The sequence below is a fragment of the Camponotus vicinus genome, unplaced genomic scaffold, assembly GCF_025532165.1.
Source record: "Camponotus vicinus isolate PSW18456_S1 unplaced genomic scaffold, iyCamVici1.0 SCAF_11, whole genome shotgun sequence".
In the NCBI taxonomy this organism is placed as follows: Eukaryota; Metazoa; Arthropoda; class Insecta; order Hymenoptera; family Formicidae; genus Camponotus; species Camponotus vicinus.
The window spans coordinates 5,125,403-5,149,605 of record NW_028141947.1 but is presented as its reverse complement, the minus strand read 5'-3'; the positions used below and the strand labels follow the sequence as shown (position 1 = coordinate 5,149,605).

Below are 24,203 nucleotides of genomic sequence, written 5' to 3'. Positions count from 1 at the left end.
AGCGTAATTCATGAGATGGAAGACACGTTGGATTTAAAGAGTTAAGATATTCTATCGGAATTATTTCATAAATATCTTTATTATCTCCAGTCGTTTCAGGAGTATCTATACTTGTATAAACTCTTTCTATCGTTTTATCCAATAAACTTACTACTTTTTCATTTATTTCATCAACATCGACATTTCTTGCAGATAATATAACGTAATTAGTCATAGTTTTATATTGTTTACGTTTTATAATGTCTCCGTACATGTCTTTAACCATATCCAAATCTGCGTTTGCTATACATTTTTCTGGAATATGAACATTATCTGAGTAATCATTTAAAGAACCATTACCTAAGTTTATTAAAAATTGTGCAAATTCTTTTTCCTGTGGTAAAGTTCTCATATTTTGTGTTAATGAAAATATTTTAAATTGTTTCCATAGAGTACTAAATTTTATCGATAAATTTATAATTTCACAACGCGTAGCTCTTTCTTTTATAGGTAATAATTGTCTAAAATCTTCACCAAGAAGAACGATTTTACCACCAAAATATAAATTATTTTGTATTATATCGCGTAACGTTCGATCTATTATTTCTAATATATAGCGTGGTGCCATAGGAGCTTCGTCTATATTAAAAATATCTACAAGTTTTAAATTTTCAGCTTCTTTAGATTGTACTTTAATGTTTGATGTAGAATCGGCAAAAAAAGGTACAGGTAATCCAAAAACTTTGTGTATTGTTTTCCCATTTGGAAGTAATGTTGCAGCAATACCGGTAAATGCCATTGTATTAATTATTTTTCCTCTACTTTTAAGTAGATAATACAAGGTTGTATAAATGAAAGTTTTACCAGATCCACCTGGACCATCAATGTAAAAACAGTTATCACTATTATTACTTGTTGCTATTAAAATAGTATCAACAATTTCTTTTTGTTCTTTGTTTAATTGTTCATATTGTCGCATGCCTATCGATGTATCCTCTTCAATCATTTCTTCGTCGTTTGTTTCTTGTTTCTCTATTTCTTGTTCCATTTCAGGAAAATTAGCAACATTTGATCCTTCCATTTGAAGCAAATTAATAATATAAGTATAAGCTTTCTTTATTCCTATTATAGGTCCAAATCGTCTTGTATAATCTTCCGACATATCTTTTTTAAACTCATCCCATAATTTTTTCGGATGAACTGGTTGGCAATGAATCAAAATTCGTACGAACAAATTACGAAGTCGTTTTGGCATCATCCAAACTTTTGCTTCATTCATTGCACGATACCATTCTTCATCATCTTCTATGAGTCCTAATGCTAAACATGCGTCGGTAAAAGTTTGATGTACCTCGTTATTAACTGTTCTTAATTCTTGAAAATTCGTTAGCCCCTTTAACATGTAGTAAAAGTATACGTAAATGAAACAACTCTAGCTGAGACGGACTAATGGAATACATACGACCGATACAATTAAAATATCTTTGACGTTTTTCCCAGCGATTAATAGTTCTGCCGTTAATTGTAACTTTTTTAAATACATAATGAGATGGAATATCACTATATAAATATTGTTTCGCTTCTTCATCTCGAGCATTTAACTCAAAATAATCTAACAACATTGTTACTCGTTCTACAGCAGATCTTATAGCATCATTATTAATATTATCATCGATTATTACATTATGTTCATTTGGTAAATGAACCGGTAAACGAAATATAGCGTGACTTTTTTCTTGCAAAGGTTTACTTAAAATGCGCCAACATGCTTCTACAGGCCCGACATACCGAGCTTCAATAAAATCTTGAATTTCATCATGATTTATAGTTTTATCTATATTTTCTCCAATAACTATAGATGCTGCATCATGACCTTTATAAATATATTTATATAAATATTTTACTGACCGTATACTCGAAACTATTTCAACATTAATATGGCTATTGAATAAAAGTAAAAGCGTTGGATTAAATGGAACAACATATCGATTATTAACAACGTATCGTCCAGGTCTTTCGTACAGTAATCCATTATTTCTTCGACGATAGTGCGGGTAACCATCTTCATCCATAGTCGTCTCAGGTCGAAATGGTTTTGGAAAATGTTTCGAACATTTATTGTTTATTAAACACCAATCTCCACATGGTCCATGAATCATATGTTTCATTACAATATTATGTAAACTTTCATTTTCATTAGGATCAGGAATTTCTGCAGAAATAAATTTATCAACTATTTCAGAATTTGATATCTTACAATTCTGTTTTAATGTAATCAACAAATGTATATGTGGTAATCCACGTTTTTGAAATTCTATTACATAAACATATGCCAAAACTTCACCAAAAAGTTTTTGTCTAACGATAATATCGATTAAATAATTCTTTTTTATATTAAATACTCTAGCGCATATATCTGGTCTATCTGCAGGTTGTTGATGTGGAAGTAAATTTTCTTTAATTTCGCGCCAATTTGGATTACAAGTCATAGTAATGAAGATATCTGGTTTTCCATATTTCCGAACAATAGCCATCGCATCTTGATAATGTTGCAACATATTACGTGGTGAACCCACAAATGTTGATGGAAGTATAATCATTTTTCCAATGTGTGCATTGTTATTATTACCGGCGTTTGCCAAATAATCAATTAATCCTTGATAAGTCTCAGCTCGTAATTGTTTTTGATTTTGTTTGCAATAATTAATTCGGTCTTTTTCAATTTTTATATAATTATCTACAAGCCATTGCTGAAATAATCGTCTTCCCATGATAAAAATATTAAAATTATCACGTATAGCTATGCGATATTTTACATAGGCAGCTCTACTTATTCGTTTATTACAATTCTTACGTTGTAAATTATCATGCCATCCTTGATTACCATATGGATAGAATAATGGATAAATCCATGGTTCTACATTTGGATCCATCGTACTGACTTGTTTTAATGTTTTAGTACTTTTATTAAAAATTGTTATATAAGTTTCAGGAATTTCACCATCTGCCGTAGTAGAAAAAATAGCTGCAACTTCATTTACTTTTTGTACATTGTATCGGCCACGATCGATGCCCTTTTTAGATAAAAATCCTAATTGTAATTCTTGTATATTATTATTTCCAGTTATTTGTTGCATTTGAATTTCTTCGTGCATCATTCGATAAGATTGTGCGAAAATATTATTCGTACGCATTATATTATCTATTGAATGTAAAATTTCCTCATCAAGATTTGAATTTTGATGTAATCGACATTCTGTCGCTTCATTATTATCCACGATAAAGAGTTGACCATAACTTGGTATTTCGTTAGATGCTGGATATAATGCGGTATTAATTTGATAATAGATTTGTCCTTGAATTTTGAAACAATAAGGTCCATGTCTTTGCGCACTAAAATCTACTAAATTTGCATTAAACGATGCAAATGAAAATGAATTATTATATCCACGAATACGATTGTAAAAATGTTTTGATTTGGGATGATTTTCAGTAAATAATTCAAAAAGTTCATGCGGCGGTTGAGGTAAAGGATTTAATTCAACTGTTCCATGACTACAGCAATCGTTAAATGAATTACCTTTATTAGTTACTTTTTCAGAATTGAAATGTTTCGCACCGCAATGTTCGCAGCATATATACATTTCTCCTATATAATGTTCTACAATATTTTCTAATTGAATGTAAGACGTATTAATATCCATGTATCCTTTTGTTAAAGCTCGAGTTTTTTCAATCCATTTTATTTTTCTATTTTTATCATATATATTAGAAAGTATTAATTTTGTTTTTAATGTTTTATCATCATATATTACAGTATTTTGTGATAGTACTTCTCTCTCTCTCTCATGTGAAATAATTAAATTTTCTAAATCTACTCTGTTTTCATCTAAATTCATCAACTCATTTGATGTGCCAGGTATTGAAGAAATAATATTGTTATTTAATAAAGTATTTATAGTTGAGTTATGAACATTTTGAATTATTTGAATAGCATCATTATTATTTCTTTGAGATGCAGTGGTAATTGTTTCATTTACTGAATATACTTCTTTTGCATGTGAAGTTGAAGGATTAAAATCTATTACTATATTTTTTAAAAAATTAGAAGATGTTTGAGTCATATTTGAATAAATTTCAATATTTGATAAAGATTGAAAATCTTTTTTAGACAACATTCGTTTTGTTTTCCGTTTCTCGGCCTGCTGTTTTGCTCTTTTTTCTCGTTTACTACGTTGATATTCCTCTTCTTCTTCAACTGATCGAATTATTTTTCTTCGAGGCATAATTATTATTTAAATAATTTTAATTAAAAATGTATAAATATTAAAAATAGTAATAATTTTTTAAATACTTGTTATAAAAATATATAAATTAATTTTAATTAAAGATTATATAATTTTAGAAAACTTAAATTATAAAACTTAATTTTTAATATATAAACATAATTTATAAATAATAAAATTAATAATTTTTTAAAATGAATTTTAAATTTACACAAAATTAAAATTAATTTTAATCTAGTCAAAATTAATTTTATTCTATAATCGAAGTCAGTTTATTTTTTAATTAAATAAATTAAAAATTAAATTTAAATTTAATAATTTACATTAAAATTAATTCTAATCTAACCTTAAATTAACAATTTAATTCAAACCAATTTTAATTTAATAATCTAAGTAAAAATTAAATTTAATTTTAATTTTAATTCGAGTAAAAGTTACTTTTAATTTATATGAAAGCAAAAACTATTTAAAGTTTTAATTCAATAATCTACGTTTTAATTAATTTCAATCTAATAATTCATATCACAACGAATTTCCATTAAAGTAAAATTTTAATCCAATAATTTAACAATAAGTTATAACCAATTTCAATTCAAGTCAAATTTCAATTCAATAATTTCAAAGTCACAATTAAATTCAAGTTACAATTAAATTTAATTTAAGTCAAGTTTCAATCCAAGTCAAATTTCAATCCAAGTCAAATTTCAATCCAAGTCAAATTTCAATCCAAGTCAAATTTCAATCCAAGTCAAATTTCAATCCAAGTCAAATTTTAAACCAAGTCAAATTTCAATCCAAGTCGAATTTCAATCCAAGTCAAATTTCAATCCAAGTCAAATTTCAATCCAAGTCAAATTTCAATCCAAGTCAAATTTCAATCCAAGTCAAATTTCAATCCAAGTTAAATTTCCATCCAAGTCAAATTTCAAACTGTCAAATTTCAATCCAAGTCAAATTTCAATCCAAGTTAAATTTTAATCCAAGTCAAATTTTAATCTATGTCAAATTTTAATACAAGTTACATTTTAAACTAATAATTTAAATCACAATATATTTCAAGCCAATAATCCAAGTCGTAATCAATTTCAATTAAATAAATAATTAAATAAATAAATAATTAAATTAAATTATTAAAATCAAAACCAATTAATCTAATAATAAGTTTAATTATAAGTAATTTTAATATAACTTAAAATTAAAGCTAATTTTAATATAATAATTCAAAATAAAATAAATTTTAATCTGTAAATTCAATTTCAAATTAATTTTAATCTAACAATAAAAAAATAAAATAAATTTTTAATTAATTATTTATATTAAAATTAATTTTAATATAATAACAGAAAATAAAAAATTAATTTAAAGCAAATTGAATTAAAACCAATTTAAATTTAACAACATATATATTAATAAAGCAGAATAATACATATTTTAATAATTACTTGTAACGACATAATTTTTATATAAAAAAATATGAAAAAATGTTTATTTTTTTTGTATTTTTTTATAATTTATTTATTTATTTATTTCTCTCTTGTTTTCTTTCTCTCTCTTCTTTTCTTCTTCTTCTCTCCCTCCCCGCCCCTCCCTCCCTCCCTCCCTCTTTCTCTTCTCGATTTAAGTTTTTCTTTCTAAATCTTCTTTTCTCTCTATCTTCTTTTTATTTTTATTTTTTATTCTTCTCTCTTAATTGTCTTTAACTTTTGCTTTTGATTTTTCTTCTTTTAATTTTTAAAAAACTGTAAATGATTATTTATTTATTATATTTTGTATAATAGGATATATACGTATATATACATGTTGGATTGTAATGTCAGAATAAGAAAAAGAATAGTTTTTGTAATATTTTGAAAGTTTTCTAAAGACATCTAAGGTTGTGTTTTATTAAAATATCTTTTTATATTTGAAAATAACATGTAAAAATTTTCAGCGTGTATTTTCTTGTTTCTGATGTCAGAATCCAACATGGTCGCTGCAAGAATCAATGAGCTTTAAAAAATGAGATAAAATAATGTACATACGCTTATTGACATATCGTTTTTATATAGTCGTCATGTTTACAGTTTATGCAATGAGTTCAATACTTTGTATATTTTATTAATCATAGTAATTATTATTAATTATACGTGAAACATAATAAAAAATTGAATGTCAAGTCAGCTCTCTATTGTGTACTAATTTATAAATTTACACTTTATGATAGGAAAATATATTATGTAATAATAATATATATGTATATATGTGTTATACGAGATCTTTTTAAATATCGAAGGATTCAAGTATCTAAGGATTTGAGAATTCAAGGATAAATGGAATCTTTAATATAATCACGTCATCATTTATGTAAAAAAAGCATATGAAAAAACTGAAAGGTAGAGGGAATACTTACTTTTTTTGTATTATCTCTCTTTATGTCTTTTCTATATATTTTTTTATCTCTTTTTTGTTTCTTTTACAAATAAGTTCTTCTTCTATTTTCTTTTCTATTTCTTTTTTCTATATTTTTTTCCTTTTATTTTTCTTTAATTTTAAATAATTATAAATGGTTATTTACTTATAATATTTTATATTGTAAAATTAATATATACTCATCAAATATAGATATATAAATATATATGTTATGTTTTATTGCATCAATGTCATTTTGATTTTAAGCGAGACTTAAATATGTATTAAGAACATATGTTGGCGCGGCTCTAGATATCAAATATATATATATATATATATATATATATATGGATTTAAATCGGCCGAAGAGCCAAAACGCGAAAATTAATTTTTTTACGACATTTAAACTTGACGGATTGTCAAGATTAATTAGGAATTGTGTCTCTTAGTCTGAGACTATCAATTCTTTTATTCCTCCTTTCCCCCCTGTAGAAAAATTGACGAAAAAAATATTGAGACTCGGGTTCGATTCCCGATTCAGCGACTTTCGGACCAATATTTTATTCGCCAATTTTTCTACAGGGAGGAAAGGGGGAATAAAGAAATTGATAGTCTCAGACCAAGAGACACAATTTCTAATTAATCTTGGCAATCCGTCAAGTTTAAATGTCGCGAAAAAATTAATTTTTTCGTGTTGGCTCTTCGGCCAATTTAAATCATATATATATAGGTCATTCCATCAAATAAAAATTATTTTTGGGCGTCACTGTCGCCAATCTTCTTGAAACTCCGTAAGTTTATTATTGATATCGAAAAAAAAAACCTGTGCATATTTTTGGAGCAATTAGTTTCTTCACAATTATATGGAGAATTTTATCGATTTTTAATTTTCTTTTTTCCTACTTTTATTGATCTCGGTATGTTTCTAAATTGATCAAATAATAAAAAAATAGTGTTTTTGCGTAAAAAAAATCTCAGCTTTTCGATAAAAATATTCATTTTCTATTTAGAATGTCGGAATGCTATTATAATTGCAATTAAAGTGAAAAAACTTATTTTTTCGTTATTGCCCAAATTTTCCGGATGAAAATTTTTGATATTTTTTTCAGAAAGTTGAGAATTTTTTACATAAAATATGTGCTTTTCAAGCTGGGTAAACTGTAAGTTCAAACGGGAGTAGGTAAATTGCGAATCCGTTACTGTTTAAAAACTTGTATTTTAGAAAAATTTTCAGATATTGACATAGATTTGATATATGCAGATCCAATATTATTTTGAAGAGGTAAAAATGTGTGTAAAGATTGAGTTTCTTTGACAGTTTTAGAGTTAGAACATCGAGCATCTAATAAGGATTTCGTTATTAAATATTCATCATTTTAAACAAAAATAAAATCGAGATTAGAAAAGCTTTTGCATGTCCAGGAAAATAGGTCCAATGGCGTGAGAATTTGTGTTCTCGTGCCTATTTGTAATGAGGCTTTAACATATATATACTGTAACATATCCTCACGCTATTGGACTTATCTTCCTGAGCATACAGAAGCTTTCTTATTCTCGATATTATTTTTGTTCGAAATGATGAATATTTAATAACGAAATCCTCATTAGATGCTCGATGTTCTAAATCTAAAACTGCCAAAGAAACTCGATCTTTACACATTTTTCTATCTCTTTAAAATAATATTGGATCCGCATATATTAAATCTGTGTCAATATTTGAAAATTTTTCTAAAATACAAGTTTTTAAACAGTAATGGATTTGCATTTTATCTCCCGTTTGAACTTCGTCTACCCAGCTTGAAAAGCACATATTTTATGTAAAAAATTTTTAGTTTTCTGAAAAAAATATCAAATTCAACCGAAAAATTTGGGTAATAACGAAAAAATAAGTTTTTTCACTTTAATCACAATTTTATAAGCATTCCGACATTCCAAATAGAAAATGAATATTTTTATCGAAAAGTTGAGATTTTATTATGCAAAAACACTATTTTTTATTATTCGATCAATTTAGAAACATACCGAAATCAATAAAAGTAAAAGAAAAGAAAATTGAAAATCGATAAAATTCCCCATATAATTATAGGGAAACTAATTGCTCAAAAAATTTAAAATTTGCAGGTTCCTTTTTTCGATATCAATAACAAACTTACGGAGTTTCAAGAAAATCAGCGACAGTGACGCCCAAAAATAATTTTTATTTGATGGAATGACCCGTATATATACTTAAATATGTGTTTGTTTTTATTTATTTAAAAGGAAAGATTTATTATATATCTATAAAATATAATAAAAAATATATTATATATTATTTTGCTAGATATTTACTCATATAATGTGCTAATGATTCTTTAATTATATGACGAGCAAAATTTTTACTTAAAATGTGTGTTTAAATTAGTATTAATGCATACCTTTCCTGTTTTGTATTTTCTCTCTATCTTTTATATATCTTCTCTTTCTCTCTCTTTCTTTCTCTTTTTCTTGATAAAAATCTTCCTTTATCTATCTTCTTTTCTCTCTATTTCTCTTTCACTATTTTTTGGTCTTCTTTAATTTTTTTTTCTTATTTTTTAATTTTTAATAACCTTAAATAATTATTTATTTATTATATTTTATATGATAAAACAAATTATATCCTTATATACATATATAATACGTTAATAATTATTTATGTAATGATCTAGCAAACAGAATTTAACTATTATACACACATTATAAACATTATTACATACTTTTATTTTCTCTGCTCTTTATATATCTTCTTACTTTCTCTCCTTTCTTTCTATCTCTTTTTTTTCTATCCTCTTCTCTTCTCCTTTACTTTTTTATAAATTTTTTCTATGTTAGAATTAATTTTAATATATTTGAGTTTGATATTTGACAGACGTAAATAATATGAAGCAAGTCGTGAATGAAATAATACATTAATATCATGAAATAGAAGCTTCAATATTTCGATATATTCGAGATTTTTAACATATTTATTTAAAATTAAATATTCTATTAATTTAAAAGATATCAAAATATCATTTTAAAAGAGATTAAAATGTTATTTTGTGTTTATATTACTAAGTAATAAATAATAGTACACATATTATTTTTTAAATTTAAAAAAATTCGTGTCAGTTTTATATATTTAAGTTAATATAAAATAAAATATATAAAATTTTTAAAGAAAAACTTTGAAAAATTATAAATACATACATACACCTATATGTATATATTTTATTTTAAATATTTCTGAAATCGATTTATCGAAATTATCTTTTCAATTTCAATCTAAGAAGCCACTTAGTATATAATATAATGTAAAACATTACTTCTCTAACATGTGACTTATACGACATACAATATTTAATAGGAAAATTTTATAGAAAATTTATTAAATTATTTATTAAATGTTTAAAAAAATATTTGTTCATTATAAAAAAATGCTATAATAAATTAATTTAAATAAAAATATAATCTAAAAAATATTTCTTCATTTCATTTAATTTATTATATGTTTTCAAACAAATACATAATAACAATAATATAATGTTAAATTTTAATTTCTTATAATATAATATAATTATTATATTTATTATTTAAAAAATTTTAAATAATATTTGTTACAAAATGTTTACAAAGTTCGAAACTTATAAAATTATTCGAATATAATAAATTAAAAAATATATAAAAATATGTGTGTTTTACAATTTAATGTGTATAGTTAAGTTCAATTAAACGTAGTTGGAATTTATTTCAACATATGTTGTGTTTTACAATTTAATGTATAATTATAAAAAAAATAAAAATATGTTGTGTTTTACAGTTCAATGTATAATTATAAAAAAAATAAAAATATGTTATGTGTTTTACAGTTCAATGTATATATAGTTATGTTCAATTAAACGTAGTTGTAAATTATTTTAAAATATGTTGTGTTTAATTATACATTGAATTATACATAATTATTTAATTATACATTGAATTATACATTGAATTATAAAATAAATAAATACTAAAAACATAATAAATACATAAAATAAATAATATTAATGTATGTAGTGTTAATGTATTCAGTTTTACACAAAAAAAGTATCCAGTTTATAAATCAACATCGATGTATGTAGATAACACTATCAATTCTATTGTAAGTAAATATTGGACAAACAATAAGACAGATAAAGAATTAATTACGCGTACATATATACATCGTATATTATCACAATAAGCTACTTAATAATATAAAGCCGGATCTACATTGGTCGTATCGTAACGTCGCAAGTCGTAAATCGTAGACAAATTGACCAACCATAGTCGATTATTTCAAAAATAATCAACCATGATTGATCAAGTTGCCTACGACTTACGACTTGCGACGTTACGATACGACCAATGTAGATCCGGCTTTATGCAGAATGCGCGTTATTTTAAACATGTAACATACTTCATATAATATCTAATAAAAAAATTTATTTTATATAAAGTTTATTATTTGCCATAGTAACATATAAACTATGGTAACAAAAAATAAATAAATTTAAAGTCAAGCTTTTGAATTCATTTTCCGGTCTTGATAAAAGTTTATTAAAAAATGTCTAAGAGAATATCGGATAAGAAAGGTATGTATAAAATATAATTTTATAATAGTATATATTATAATAAATATATATTATGTATTATAATAAATATGTAATGATAATTACATATTTATTATAATTACATATATATTATAGAAGTACTACATATATATTAATACACAATTAATATTAAATTAAAAAATTAATTTAAAACGCATTTTATTTCAATTAAAGTGAAATACGATAAATCCTTGGAAGAAGAAATTACAAAAACCAATATTTTAATAAACTCTAAAGATATTACCATGTGAGTATTTAACTTATTCTCTCTCTCTCTCATTTTCTCTCTCTTTCTCTCTCGCTCGCTTTCTTTCTACTTACTACCTTTGTCTCACTTATATATATATTAATTTAGATCTCATTAATTTATAGTAAACCCCAAGATATTCAAACAAACTCTTCAAAAATTGACATCAATTTTTCAACTATTGCTAATAAAAAAATTTTGACAAACACAGAGGAGTCATCCACATAAGTTTATATTTAATTATACAATGTATACATATATGTAAATATATTTATATATCACATACAATTATCTATATTTTTTATAAATATTATTTATTAAATAATATTTATAAAAAATATAGATAATTGTATGTGATATATAAATATATTTACATATATGTATACATTGTATAATTAAATATAAACTTATGTGGATGACTCCTCTGTGTTTGTCAACATTTTTTTAATTGCAATAGTTGAAAATTTGATGTCAATTTTTGAAGAGTTTGTTTGAATATCTTGGGGTTTACTATAAATTAATGAGATCTAAATTAATATATATAAGTGAGACAAAGGTAGTAAGTAAAATAATATTTATAAAAAGAGACACATACACAATTTATGTTTTGCTTTATATATTAATTTAAATCTTATTAATTTATAGTAAGTCCCACGACATTAAAAAGAATTCTCCAATAACCGTTAGTAAAACAACTCCAACTACTTCAGTGGAAGAAATGTCAACAGACACAGAAGAATCACCCACGTAAGTTTATACTTAATTATACAATATACAAATTATCTACATTTTTTTATAAATATTTTTATACACACACCCATATATATATACACATCTATATATATATATATATATATATATATATATATATATATACACACATATATACACACAATTTATGTTCTATCTATATGTATATAAAGATAAAACATAAGTTGATGATACATTTATATTTATGTTTTTAATAAATCTTTTAATATTTACATATATAGAACATCTGAAACTCAAGACATCTTAATTCTCAACAAAAATGATATAATTGAAACAATTCAATTTTCAAGTGATGAGATGTTAGAAAGTATACAAATAGAAGATTCAACTGTGTAAGTTTTTATTTTCAATCTTTTATATCTCTTTAATAAAATTATCTATTATTTTTATTTTTTTATTATTTTTTATCTAATAACATAGGTTGACATCGATTTTGATCCTCAGATCTTAATAGTTGTTTCCGAAGGATTTTGACATTCTAAAACCGAATCCAATGCCCGAATAGTAATTCTATCACGTCAGGTTTTGGATATATCTACACTAAAAAGTATCAAAAAGGCCATTTTTCGAATTTTTTATGTTAAAATAACTATAAAACGGTACGTGTTAGCCTTATTTTCTCAATGGATTTGAGTTCTGCAGAAAAAGATCTATAGAAATCATATATTAAACTTTAAAGAGTGATAAAAAAATGTTACATTTACCAAGCCGCACCTAAAAGTGTTAAAATAGCCAGTGCGAAAAATGGTACTTTTAACACTTTTAGGTATGTTCTGGTAAATGTAGTATTTTATTATCACTCTTCAAAGTTTAACACATTGTTTTTATAGATTTATTCTGCAGAATTCGAATTCGTTGAGAAAATGAGGCTAACACGTACTGTTTTATAGTTATTTCAACATAAAAAAATCCGAAAAATGGCTTTTCTAGTACTTTTAGGTGTAGATATATCCAAAACTTGACGTGATAGAGTAATTCAGGCAACGGATTCGGTTTTAGCACGCCAAAATCCTTCGAGAACGACTATTGAGGTCTAAGGATCAAAATTAATGTCGGCCTGTGTTACATATAATTCAAACAAATATATCAATTCAAACAAATATATATTTTAAAATATATTACAGCGAAATTATCGGTTATGTGGACGAAATTGACGGTCCCAAGATTGTTGGAAAAGCACAACAATATAGATTGTTAAAATTTATGGTCAACAATAACAGTCGTCATCGTATACAGGTTGTTGCGTGGAATAATGAGATTGAGCGAATTCAATTTCACTTAAAACCTAATCGGGTAATTAAAGAATTATGTTTTTCCTTTTATTTATTAAAAATTGAACTATTTTAATTATTATAAATTAATAATTATATATCCCTAAGCACACATATTCAAAAGATGTCCAGGAGAATGTAGGATTCACACAGCGTCCGATATTTGATATACGACGTCCAAAATCCAATAAGAAAATTTGATTTTTGATTGATTCCAGAAATCAAATTTTCTTATTAGATACCAAACGTCGTGCGTCGGATATCGGACGCAGTGTGAATCCTGCATAATATCTTCTGGATATCATCTGTCTTACGGATTTATATTATATATATATATGGGTATATGTATATATGTATACATGTAATTTTAAATAATATTGCATTTATATATATACACTAATAATTCCAATATTTTATATTTATAGATTATTCACATTGATGGTGCGAAAGCAAAAAAACCAAAAATCACAGATTTTCATATTGGAACATTACCGTACGAATTATTAATACGATCTAACACTATTATAAACAATTTAGGCATATTTGATTTGAAAAAAAATATTAATAATATAAAACCAAAATTAATAAAAATAGAGGATATACCAGAAAATTTAAACAATTATATAGGTAAGAATTATTTTAATATACTGAATTTAAACATTATTTAAAATAAATTATATCAAATTATATCATTATGCAATTAAAAATTCTTAATTTATTATTTATTTCTATAATTAATATAATTAATATAATATAACGTAATTAATATAAAATATGTTTTAGCTGTACAAGGCTATGTAAAAACAAATTTTAATACGTTCTCTAATAATTTGAAAACATATGGCTATGGATCCATTACCGATGGATATTACAAACTGGAAATTCAAGTCATAAATTATGAAAATACTAATTGCTTTGAAAAAGGACAAAAAATCGAGGTCAAAGGATATGTGAAACTTTCAAGTTGGTTATAAATTTAAATTATAAAAATATAAATTTAAATTTAATTTTTATATTTAATAAAATTAATTTAAGATTATATTTATTTTACTTTTTATAAAATTTTTGTTTTCAAACGTTTATTTAATTAATTTATAATATTCTTTATCTTTTTCTCTTTCACGTTAATATTAATTAAAATTTATTTTATAGATAATAATATTTTCCACTTAGAAGTCGATAAAACTTCTGATATGAAATTAACAGAAATCTATGAAACGATAACTTTCGCTCAATGTTTACAAGGATCGAAACCAATTATAAAAAGAACACAAAATAATATTGAATCGGATTTACCAAACAAAATTTCTCGAATTTAATAAGTTAAAAAAATTAAAATACGTTGTGTTTTACACGTAAATAATTTATTATATATAATCATATATAAATTGATTAATATATAATTTATACAAAACTATATATAAAATCTATCCATATGTATATAATTGGATATAATTATATTCAATGATAAATTCTTGAACGTCGCCAGTAGATAAAATAAATGAAAGTAATTTAATCGACCACACCGGCAATATTTATTGATGAAAAAAATTCACAACGTTTCGACCATGGGTTTTGGTCCTTATCAAGTGAACTGAAATTATTACATATAATATAAACAAATGAATTACAATAAGATGAATTACAATAAGATTGAAAGATAAATTTATTAACGATGACGATTTAATGATTTCACTTGATGTTGCTGCACTTTTTACTAATATTCCTAAAGATTTAGTTGTAAATGGTGTTACTAAACGTTGAAATTACATTGCGCCTAACACTAAATTTAACTTGTCTCAGTTTTTATACGCGATTGAAACGGTTTTGGATTCCACTAGTTTTTCGTTTAATGGACAGTTTTACGAACAGATTTTTGGTAGCCCCATGGGGTCTCCCTTGTCACCTATTTTGGCAAATATCGTGATGGATGATCTAGAAACGCATTGCTTGAGTTTATTGAGCTTTGATGTGCCGCTGTATTATAGATATGTTGATGACATTTTTACCATTGTTCCACGCTCAAAAATTGACGAGATTATATCGACTTTCAATGACTATCATCAACGTTTGACATTTACACATGAAACTGAGTTTGATTCGCGTATTGGTTTTTTGGACACGACTGTTATTCGCTCGGATGGTCGGCTTTTGACGGATTGGTACAGAAAACCTACTTGTTCTAATAGATACACTAATTTTCATTCCAAACATCCGTTTAAATATAAAATTAACACCATTTATAGCCTTGTTGACCGCGCAATTTTATTATCTGACGCTCGATTTCATTTTAAGAACATCGATATTATTAAACAGATTCTTTCCAACAATTGTTTTCCAACTCAAATTACAAACCGTTACGTTAAAAAAAGACTAGAATTTTTGAAACATCGCGACAATGTAAATATGAATACGGAATGTGATAATGCGACTACATCATGTTACATCTCGTTGCCGTTTGTAGAGAGCTTGAGCGATGAGATTAGTCGCCTTTTTAAAAATGTTGGTCTGAAGGTTGTCTATAATGTACCTAATAAACTGAATTCATTAATCAAACGTGGAAAAGATAGATTGCCTATTAATAACAGGACTGAGGTCGTTTACAAGTTAAACTGTAAAAATTGTAATATGTCATATATTGGCCAAACAAAAAGACATTTAGGCACTCGTATCAAAGAACATTGCAACAACATTAAATTGCACGAAAGCAATCTTTCTGTGGTTAGCAAACATAAACTGGAACTTAATCATGACTTCGATTGGTCAACACCGATTATTCTGCATAATGAGAGACATGTGAGAAAGAGAGAAATTGCTGAAATGTTTTTCATCAAAAAGTCTGACAACACTGTTAACTTACAAAAGGACACTGAAAGTTTAAACGATATTTATGATAGACTAATAAAGGCGGTTTAGTCTTTCTCTTTGTGTTGGATCGAGAGGTCGACATGACTTGACACAGTGATTTCTTTATTTCTCACCACGTATTAGTTACCTAAGACAATGTATGTATATGATTTTTTCTTCTTTCTCCATTTTTTGGTCACATCTTATTGTAATTCATTTGTTTATATTATATGTAATAATTTCAGTTCACTTGATAAGGACCAAAACCCATGGTCGAAACGTTGTGAATTTTTTTCATCAATAAATATTGCCGGTGTGGTCGATTAAATTACTTTCATTTATAATTACATTCCATATAACACAGAAAGATTGCAGACATAATTAAAATGTTAGTGATGCAATTTACATATTGTAAAATGATCTCATATATAATTATAGGTTATATATAATATACAAGACTATACTTTATTATATGTTGTGTATCACCGTAACATCTTAATTATGTTTGCAATCTTTCTATATTATACGGAATATAATTATATCTAATTATATATGGACAGATAACTCTCTCACACACACACACACGCACGCACGCACGCACGCGCGCGCACACACACACACAGTTTTGTATAATTATATACATATATACATATATATATATATATATATATATATATATATATATATATATATATATATACACATACTTATAATATATATATATATATATATATATGTGTGTGTGTGTATATATATATGTATATATATATATATATATATACACGTATAATCAATTTATATATGATTATATATAAAGAATTTTTTACCTGAACAATTTAATGTTCTGTTGTCGAATATGTGCTACTGTTTGTCCAATATTTACTATTTAATATTTCTTACTGTTTGTTTAATATTTACTTACAATTTAAATAGAAGATAAGGTTATCTGCACATATTATTGTTAATTTATAATCTAGATACGTTAACATTTAAGTTTTGGTTGTTTTATTCTCCATCTAATTTTCTTCCATTAATTATAAGTATTATAAGTATAACTGTAGTTTCAATATGAATAGATTTGTAGTAAAAACCTGAAAAATGAAATAAAAATATATTATATATATAATATATATGTATATGTGTATATGTATATATGTCTAAATCAAATTTTTTCGAATATATATATATTCGACAAAATTTGATTTAGATAAAAAAAAAAAAACATGTACTCAATACTAACATTATTTATATAGAAGAATTTTTGATGTGTCACAAAAGATTCTGGTATACCGACAAAATCCCCGACCGTAACTTTTTGGCCTTTAACTATATTATACACATTAACAACAATATATAATCTTCTACTCATTTACAAGACAAAAGCATTGAAAATATTTAAGTAATTATTTGCATTAATAAATTAATATCTAATAAAGAAACAATTTTTTTACTTTAGATACACAACAATATGAATAAATACTTACAATAGAACACGATCAGAGTCTTATAATCTATAAATTACTTTTCCAAATAGAATTTTCTTGTTATTCAATCCAAGAGCTAATTCTTTCAATGAAATTAAATCTAATTTTAATGATTTCTCTCCAAATGGGTATCTATCCACCTTTGTATATAGTAAATGTTTAATATCCAATACCTATATTTAATCATAAACCTATAAATATGTTTGTTATGCCAAAATCACATATTATATTTATTTTCAATTAATAATTTTACTAATATACTTTGATTATTTAACTGAACAAATTAGTATAAGTAAATATTACTAATACTGATCTGTTCAGTTAAATAATCAAAGTATATTAGTAAAATTAATAATTGAAAATAAATATGAGAAATCGTTACAATTAGATTTAATTTCATTGAAAGAATTAACTCTTGGACTGAATATCAAGAAAGTTGTATTTGGAAAAGTAATTTATTAGATTACAAAATTCAGATTGTGTTCCATTGTAAATATTTATTCATATTGTTATGTAACTAAAGTAAAAAATCGAAATTATATGAATTCAATAAAGAATAAAAATTTACACAGAAACATGCTAAGTAAAACGTTAGTACTTGATATTAATTCTACTAATACATTACTTTGATTATTTGACTGAACAAATCAGTGAAATTTATGAACTGTTACATTTATTAATCTTATGTTTATTAAATTTTTAATATATTATTAATATAATCATTTTATTATTACTATTATATTGCAATATTATATTTTAAATTTAATTTATAATCTCTATATTTCTGAAATATTGTAATCAATGTTTAAATATATTAATAAATCTATACATGTTAACTATAACAAATTTAATAAAATTTATAAAAATATTTAACTTATATATATAATTAGATTATTTGATAATTATATTCCATATAACACAGAAAGATTGCAGACATAATTAAAATGTTAGTGATGCAATTTACATATTGTAAAATGATCTTATATATCATTATAGGTTATATATAATATATAAGACTATACTTTATAATATGTTGCATCACACTGTAACATTTTAATTATGTTTGCAATCTTGCTATATTCTATGGAATATAATTATATCTAATTATATATGAACAGATTTCTCTCTCTCACTCACTCACTCACTCACTCACACACACACACACACACACACACACACACACACACACACACACGCACGCACGCACGCACACGCACACGCACACGCACACGTAGTTTTGTATAATTATATATATATATATAAAGAATTTTTTACCTGGACAATTCAATATTCTGTTGTCCAATATGTATTATTGTTTGTCCAATATTTACTATTTAATATTTCCTACTGTTTGTTTAATATTTACTTACAATATAAATAAAAAATAATATTATCTGCACACATCAATGTTGATTTATAATCTGGATACGTTAACATCTAACTTTTGGTTTTTTTATTCTTCATCTAATTTTCTTCCATTAATTATAAATATAACTGTAGTTTCAATATGAATAGATTTATAGTAAAAACTGAAAATGAAATAAAAATATTATATATATATATAATATATATGTATTCGATAATAAAATAAATAATATTAATGTATGTAGTGTTAATGTATTCAGTTTTACACATAAAAAAAGTATCCAGTTTATAAATCAACATCGATGTATGCAGATAACACTATCAATTCTATTGTAAGTAAATATTGGACAAACAATAAGACAGATAAAGAATTAATTACGCGTACATATATACATCGTATATTATCACAATAAGCTACTTAGTATAATATAAAGCCGGATCTACATTGGTCGTATCGTAATGTCGCAAGTCGTAAATCGTAGACAAATTGACCAACCATAGTCGATTATTTCAAAAATAATTAACCATGATTAGTCAATTTGCCTACGACTTACGACTTGCGACGTTACGATACGACCAATGTAGATCCGGCTTTATGCAGAATGCGCGTTACTTTAAACATGTAACATACTTCATATAATATCTAATAAAAAAATTTATTTTATATAAAGTTTATTATTTGCCATAGTAACATATAAACTATGGTAACAAAAAATAAATAAATTTAAAGTCAAGCTTTTGAATTCATTTTCCGGTCTTGATAAAAGTTTATTAAAAAATGTCTAAGAGAATATCGGATAAGAAAGGTATGTATAAAATATAATTTTATAACAGTATATATTATAATAAATATATATGTATTATAATAAATTTGTAATGAAAATTACATATTTATTATAATTACATATATATTACAGAAGTACTACATATATATTAATACACAATTAATTTTAAATTAAAAAACTAATTCAAAACGCATTTTATTTCAGTTAAAGTGATATACGATAAATCCTTGGAAGAAGAAATTACAAAAACCAATATTTTAATAAACTCTAAAGATATTACCATGTGAGTATTTAACTTATTCTCTCGCTCTCTCATTCTGTCTCTCCCATTCTCTCTCTCTCGCTCGCTTTCTTTCTACTTACTACCTTTGTCTCACTTATATGTATTAATTTAGATCTCATTAATTTATAGTAAACCCCAAGATATTCAAACAAACTCTTCAAAAATTGACATCAAATCTTCAACTATTGCAATTAAAAAAATGTTGACAAACACAGAGGAGTCACCCACGTAAGTTTATATTTAATTATACAATGTATACATATATGTAAATATATTTATATATCACATAGAATTATCTACATTTTTTATAAATATTATTTATAAAATAATATTTATAAAAAGAGACACACACACAATTTATGTTCTGCTTTATATATTAATTTAAATCTTATTAATTTATAGTAAGCCCCATGACATTAAAAAGAATTCTCCAATAACCGTTAGTAAAACAACTCCAACTACTTCAGTGGAAGAAATGTCAACAGACACAGAAGAATCACCCACGTAAGTTTATACTTAATTATACAATATACAAATTATCTACATTTTTTTATAAATATTTTTATACACACACCCATATATATATACACATCTATATATATATATATATATATATATATATATATATATATATATATATATATATATATATATATACAGGGTGACCCATTTTAACTTAGGCAGCCAAATAACTCGAAAAATAAGCAAGATAGAGAAAAATGTTTTAGACAAAAGTTGTATGGTTTCGAGGGGGCCATAAGATGGTATCATTGGTTTGACCTTGAAGAGTCATTTGAAGGTCACGTGAAGGTCACTTCAATTTTTTTAAATGGAATACCCTATATATTTTTGTACATTCTTGTAGCTTATTTCGAGAGCTTTCCAAAACACTATAATTAAGTACCTTTCCGTTAAGTACTTTTTGAGTTATGATGCTTGAAATAATTTCTTAATTTTACATAAACCGTAAAATATCTTGTAAAATATTCATTTTTCGATTATCTTACCTTAATACTTTTATGTACAAAATAATGAGAGGAATCAATTGGTGTAAAGAAAACACAGTTGTTTTTAAGAAAAAATATGGAATTGTTAATTGCAAATTACATATTTTTTCTTCGAAACAACTATGTGTTTTCTTTACACCAATTGATTCCTCTCATTATTTTGTACATAAAACTATTAAGGTAAGGTAATCGAAAAATGAATATTTTACAAGATATTTTACGGTTTATGTAAAATTAAGAAATTATTTCAAGCCTCATAACTCAAAAAGTACTTAACGAAAATGTACTTAATTATAGTGTTTTGGAAAGCTCTCGAGATGAGCTACAAGAATGTACAAAAATATATAGGATGTTCCATTTAAAAAAATTGAAGTGACCTTCACGTGACCTTCAAATGACTCTTCAAGGTCAAACCAATGATACCATCTTATGGCCCCCTCGAAACCATACAACTTTTGTCTAAAACATTTTTCTCTATCTTGCTTATTTTTCGAGTTATTTGGCTGCCTAAGTTAAAATGGGTCACCCTGTATATATATATATATATATACACACAATTTATGTTCTATCTATATGTATATAAAGATAAAACATAAGTTGATGATACATTTATATTTATGTTTTTAATAAATCTTTTAATATTTACATATATAGAACATCTGAAACTCAAGACATCTTAATTCTCAACAAAAATGATATAATTGAAACAATTCAATTTTCAAGTGATGAGATGTTAGAAAGTATACAAATAGAAGATTCAACTGTGTAAGTTTTTATTTTCAATCTTTTATATCTCTTTAATAAAATTATCTATTATTTTTATTTTTTTATTATTTTTTATCTAATAACATAGGTTGACATCGATTTTGATCCTCAGATCTTAATAGTTGTTTCCGAAGGATTTTGACATTCTAAAACCGAATCCAATGCCCGAATAGTAATTCTATCACGTCAGGTTTTGGATATATCTACACTAAAAAGTACCAAAAAGGCCATTTTTCGAATTTTTTATGTTAAAATAACTACAAAACGGTACGTGTTAGCCTTATTTTCTCAATGGATTCGAGTTCTGCTGAAAAAGATTTATAGAAATCATATATTAAACTTTAAAGAGTGATAAAAAAATGTTACATTTACCAAGCCGCACCTAAAAGTGTTAAAATAGCCAGTGCGAAAAATGGTATTTTTAACACTTTTAGGTATGTTCTGGTAAATGTAGTATTTTTTTATCACTCTTCAAAGTTTAACACATTGTTTTTATAGATTTATTCTGCAGAATTCGAATTCGTTGAGAAAATGAGGCTAACACGTACTGTTTTATAGTTATTTCAACATAAAAAAATCCGAAAAAGGGCTTTTCTAGTACTTTTAGGTATAGATATATCCAAAACTTGACGTGATAGAGTAATTCAGGCAACGGATTCGGTTTTAGCACGCCAAAATCCTTCGAGAACGACTATTGAGGTCTAAGGATCAAAATTAATGTCGGCCTGTGTTACATATAATTCAAACAAATATATATTTTAAAATATATTACAGCGAAATTATCGGTTATGTGGACGAAATTGACGGTCCCAAGATTGTTGGAAAAGCACAACAATATAGATTGTTAAAATTTATGGTCAACAATAACAGTCGTCATCGTATACAGGTTGTTGCGTGGAATAATGAGATTGAGCGAATTCAATTTCACTTAAAACCTAATCGGGTAATTAAAGAATTATGTTTTTCCTTTTATTTATTAAAAATTGAACTATTTTAATTATTATAAATTAATAATTATATATCCCTAAGCACACATATTCAAAAGATGTCCAGGAGAATGTAGGATTCACACAGCGTCCGATATTTGATATACGACGTCCAAAATCCAATAAGAAAATTTGATTTTTGATTGATTCCAGAAATCAAATTTTCTTATTAGATACCAAACGTCGTGCGTCGGATATCGGACGCAGTGTGAATCCTGCATAATATCTTCTGGATATCATCTGTCTTACGGATTTATATTATATATATATATGGGTATATGTATATATGTATACATGTAATTTTAAATAATATTGCATTTATATATATACACTAATAATTCCAATATTTTATATTTATAGATTATTCACATTGATGGTGCGAAAGCAAAATAATAATAATAATAATTATTATAATAATAATTATTTTGCTTAACAAAGATTATTTCTTTTAAGTTTTTCAAAGATAATAAAAATAAATATTTATTTTATTTTTTATTTTAACATAACATAATACAAAATAATAAAAGTTATCTTGCTTAATAAAAGATTATAATAAAAGTTGCCTTAAATTGAAAAAAGTCATATTTATTTTATTTTCTCGAAAATAAGAACTGGTACTTTTATCCCCATACTATGTTACTTTTGTTCTAGTATAAAAGTAACAATCAACGTACTTGCGAGAAACTATAGTAGCTCTTTAAATATCTATCATTTGAGATTAAAACATAGGTATAATAATAGAACAATAAATGGAGTTTTTTAGCATATAATCTTTTTTTATATATCTAACGATAATTAATTAGTGACCTATAATACAAAAAATGTTACTTTTGTCCCCGGCCTCCTCTATTAATTATAAGAAGTTGGAGAGGGAAAAATTTGAGAATTGTTACCATTTTTAATCACAGCATGATATTCATAATGACGATTTAAATATCATCAATTTTGAGATACAAAATTAGTAGGAAACATATATATTAGTTATCTGTGTGTCTAATACACAAACAGTTAAAATGTTGTTGCATTATATTATACATATAATGTCCAAATGTATGTCTACATGTCTACAATATATGCATAGAATGTATGCACTTCTGTATGTTTATTTTAT

At 24.7% G+C, this 24,203-nt stretch overlaps 2 protein-coding genes, 1 long non-coding RNA gene and 1 pseudogene across 4 annotated transcripts; 3 read left to right on the top strand and 1 right to left on the bottom strand.

Annotated features, from left to right (window-relative positions):
- LOC145961840 (aminopeptidase N-like) overlaps positions 1-24,203 on the top strand; it is a 141,754-nt pseudogene that overhangs the window by 88,913 nt on the left and 28,638 nt on the right.
- On the top strand, positions 11,204-14,544 carry LOC145961703 (uncharacterized). Its single transcript, XM_083082144.1, has 7 exons — positions 11,204-11,263; positions 11,456-11,528; positions 12,174-12,275; positions 12,521-12,631; positions 13,424-13,592; positions 13,996-14,197; positions 14,354-14,544. Exons 1-7 carry the CDS (start codon positions 11,236-11,238, stop codon positions 14,542-14,544), a joined length of 876 nt encoding a protein of 291 aa, XP_082938270.1. The 5' UTR covers positions 11,204-11,235.
- Positions 17,179-19,424, bottom strand: LOC145961382 (uncharacterized). Of its 2 annotated transcripts, XR_014435633.1 has the most exons (4): positions 19,272-19,424; positions 17,902-18,074; positions 17,658-17,743; positions 17,179-17,508 (listed from the first exon to the last, which is right to left on the bottom strand). It is a non-coding gene; the product is annotated as an uncharacterized LOC145961382 (long non-coding RNA). The 2 variants fall into 2 exon arrangements; XR_014435632.1 differs by lacking the exon at positions 17,179-17,508 and having other exon boundaries at positions 17,565-17,743.
- LOC145961629 (uncharacterized) lies at positions 19,849-23,129 on the top strand. Its single transcript, XM_083082056.1, has 6 exons — positions 19,849-20,072; positions 20,256-20,334; positions 20,464-20,562; positions 20,737-20,838; positions 21,996-22,106; positions 22,881-23,129. Exons 1-6 carry the CDS (start codon positions 20,045-20,047, stop codon positions 23,101-23,103), a joined length of 642 nt encoding a protein of 213 aa, XP_082938182.1. The 5' UTR covers positions 19,849-20,044; the 3' UTR covers positions 23,104-23,129.

What these genes read in the sequence shown, in the direction of transcription:
- LOC145961703 (XM_083082144.1), top strand. Translation starts at nt 11,236, where the DNA reads ATGTCTAAGAGAATATCGGATAAGAAAG. An exon ending in GAGAATATCGGATAAGAAAG is followed by an intron (nt 11,264 to 11,455) that starts GTATGTATAAAA and finishes TTTCAATTAAAG; the next exon opens with TGAAATACGATAAATCCTTG. An exon ending in AAATTTAAACAATTATATAG is followed by an intron (nt 14,198 to 14,353) that starts GTAAGAATTATT and finishes AATATGTTTTAG; the next exon opens with CTGTACAAGGCTATGTAAAA.
- LOC145961629 (XM_083082056.1), top strand. Translation starts at nt 20,045, where the DNA reads ATGTCTAAGAGAATATCGGATAAGAAAG. An exon ending in GAGAATATCGGATAAGAAAG is followed by an intron (nt 20,073 to 20,255) that starts GTATGTATAAAA and finishes ATTTTATTTCAG; the next exon opens with TTAAAGTGATATACGATAAA. An exon ending in GACACAGAAGAATCACCCAC is followed by an intron (nt 20,839 to 21,995) that starts GTAAGTTTATAC and finishes TTACATATATAG; the next exon opens with AACATCTGAAACTCAAGACA.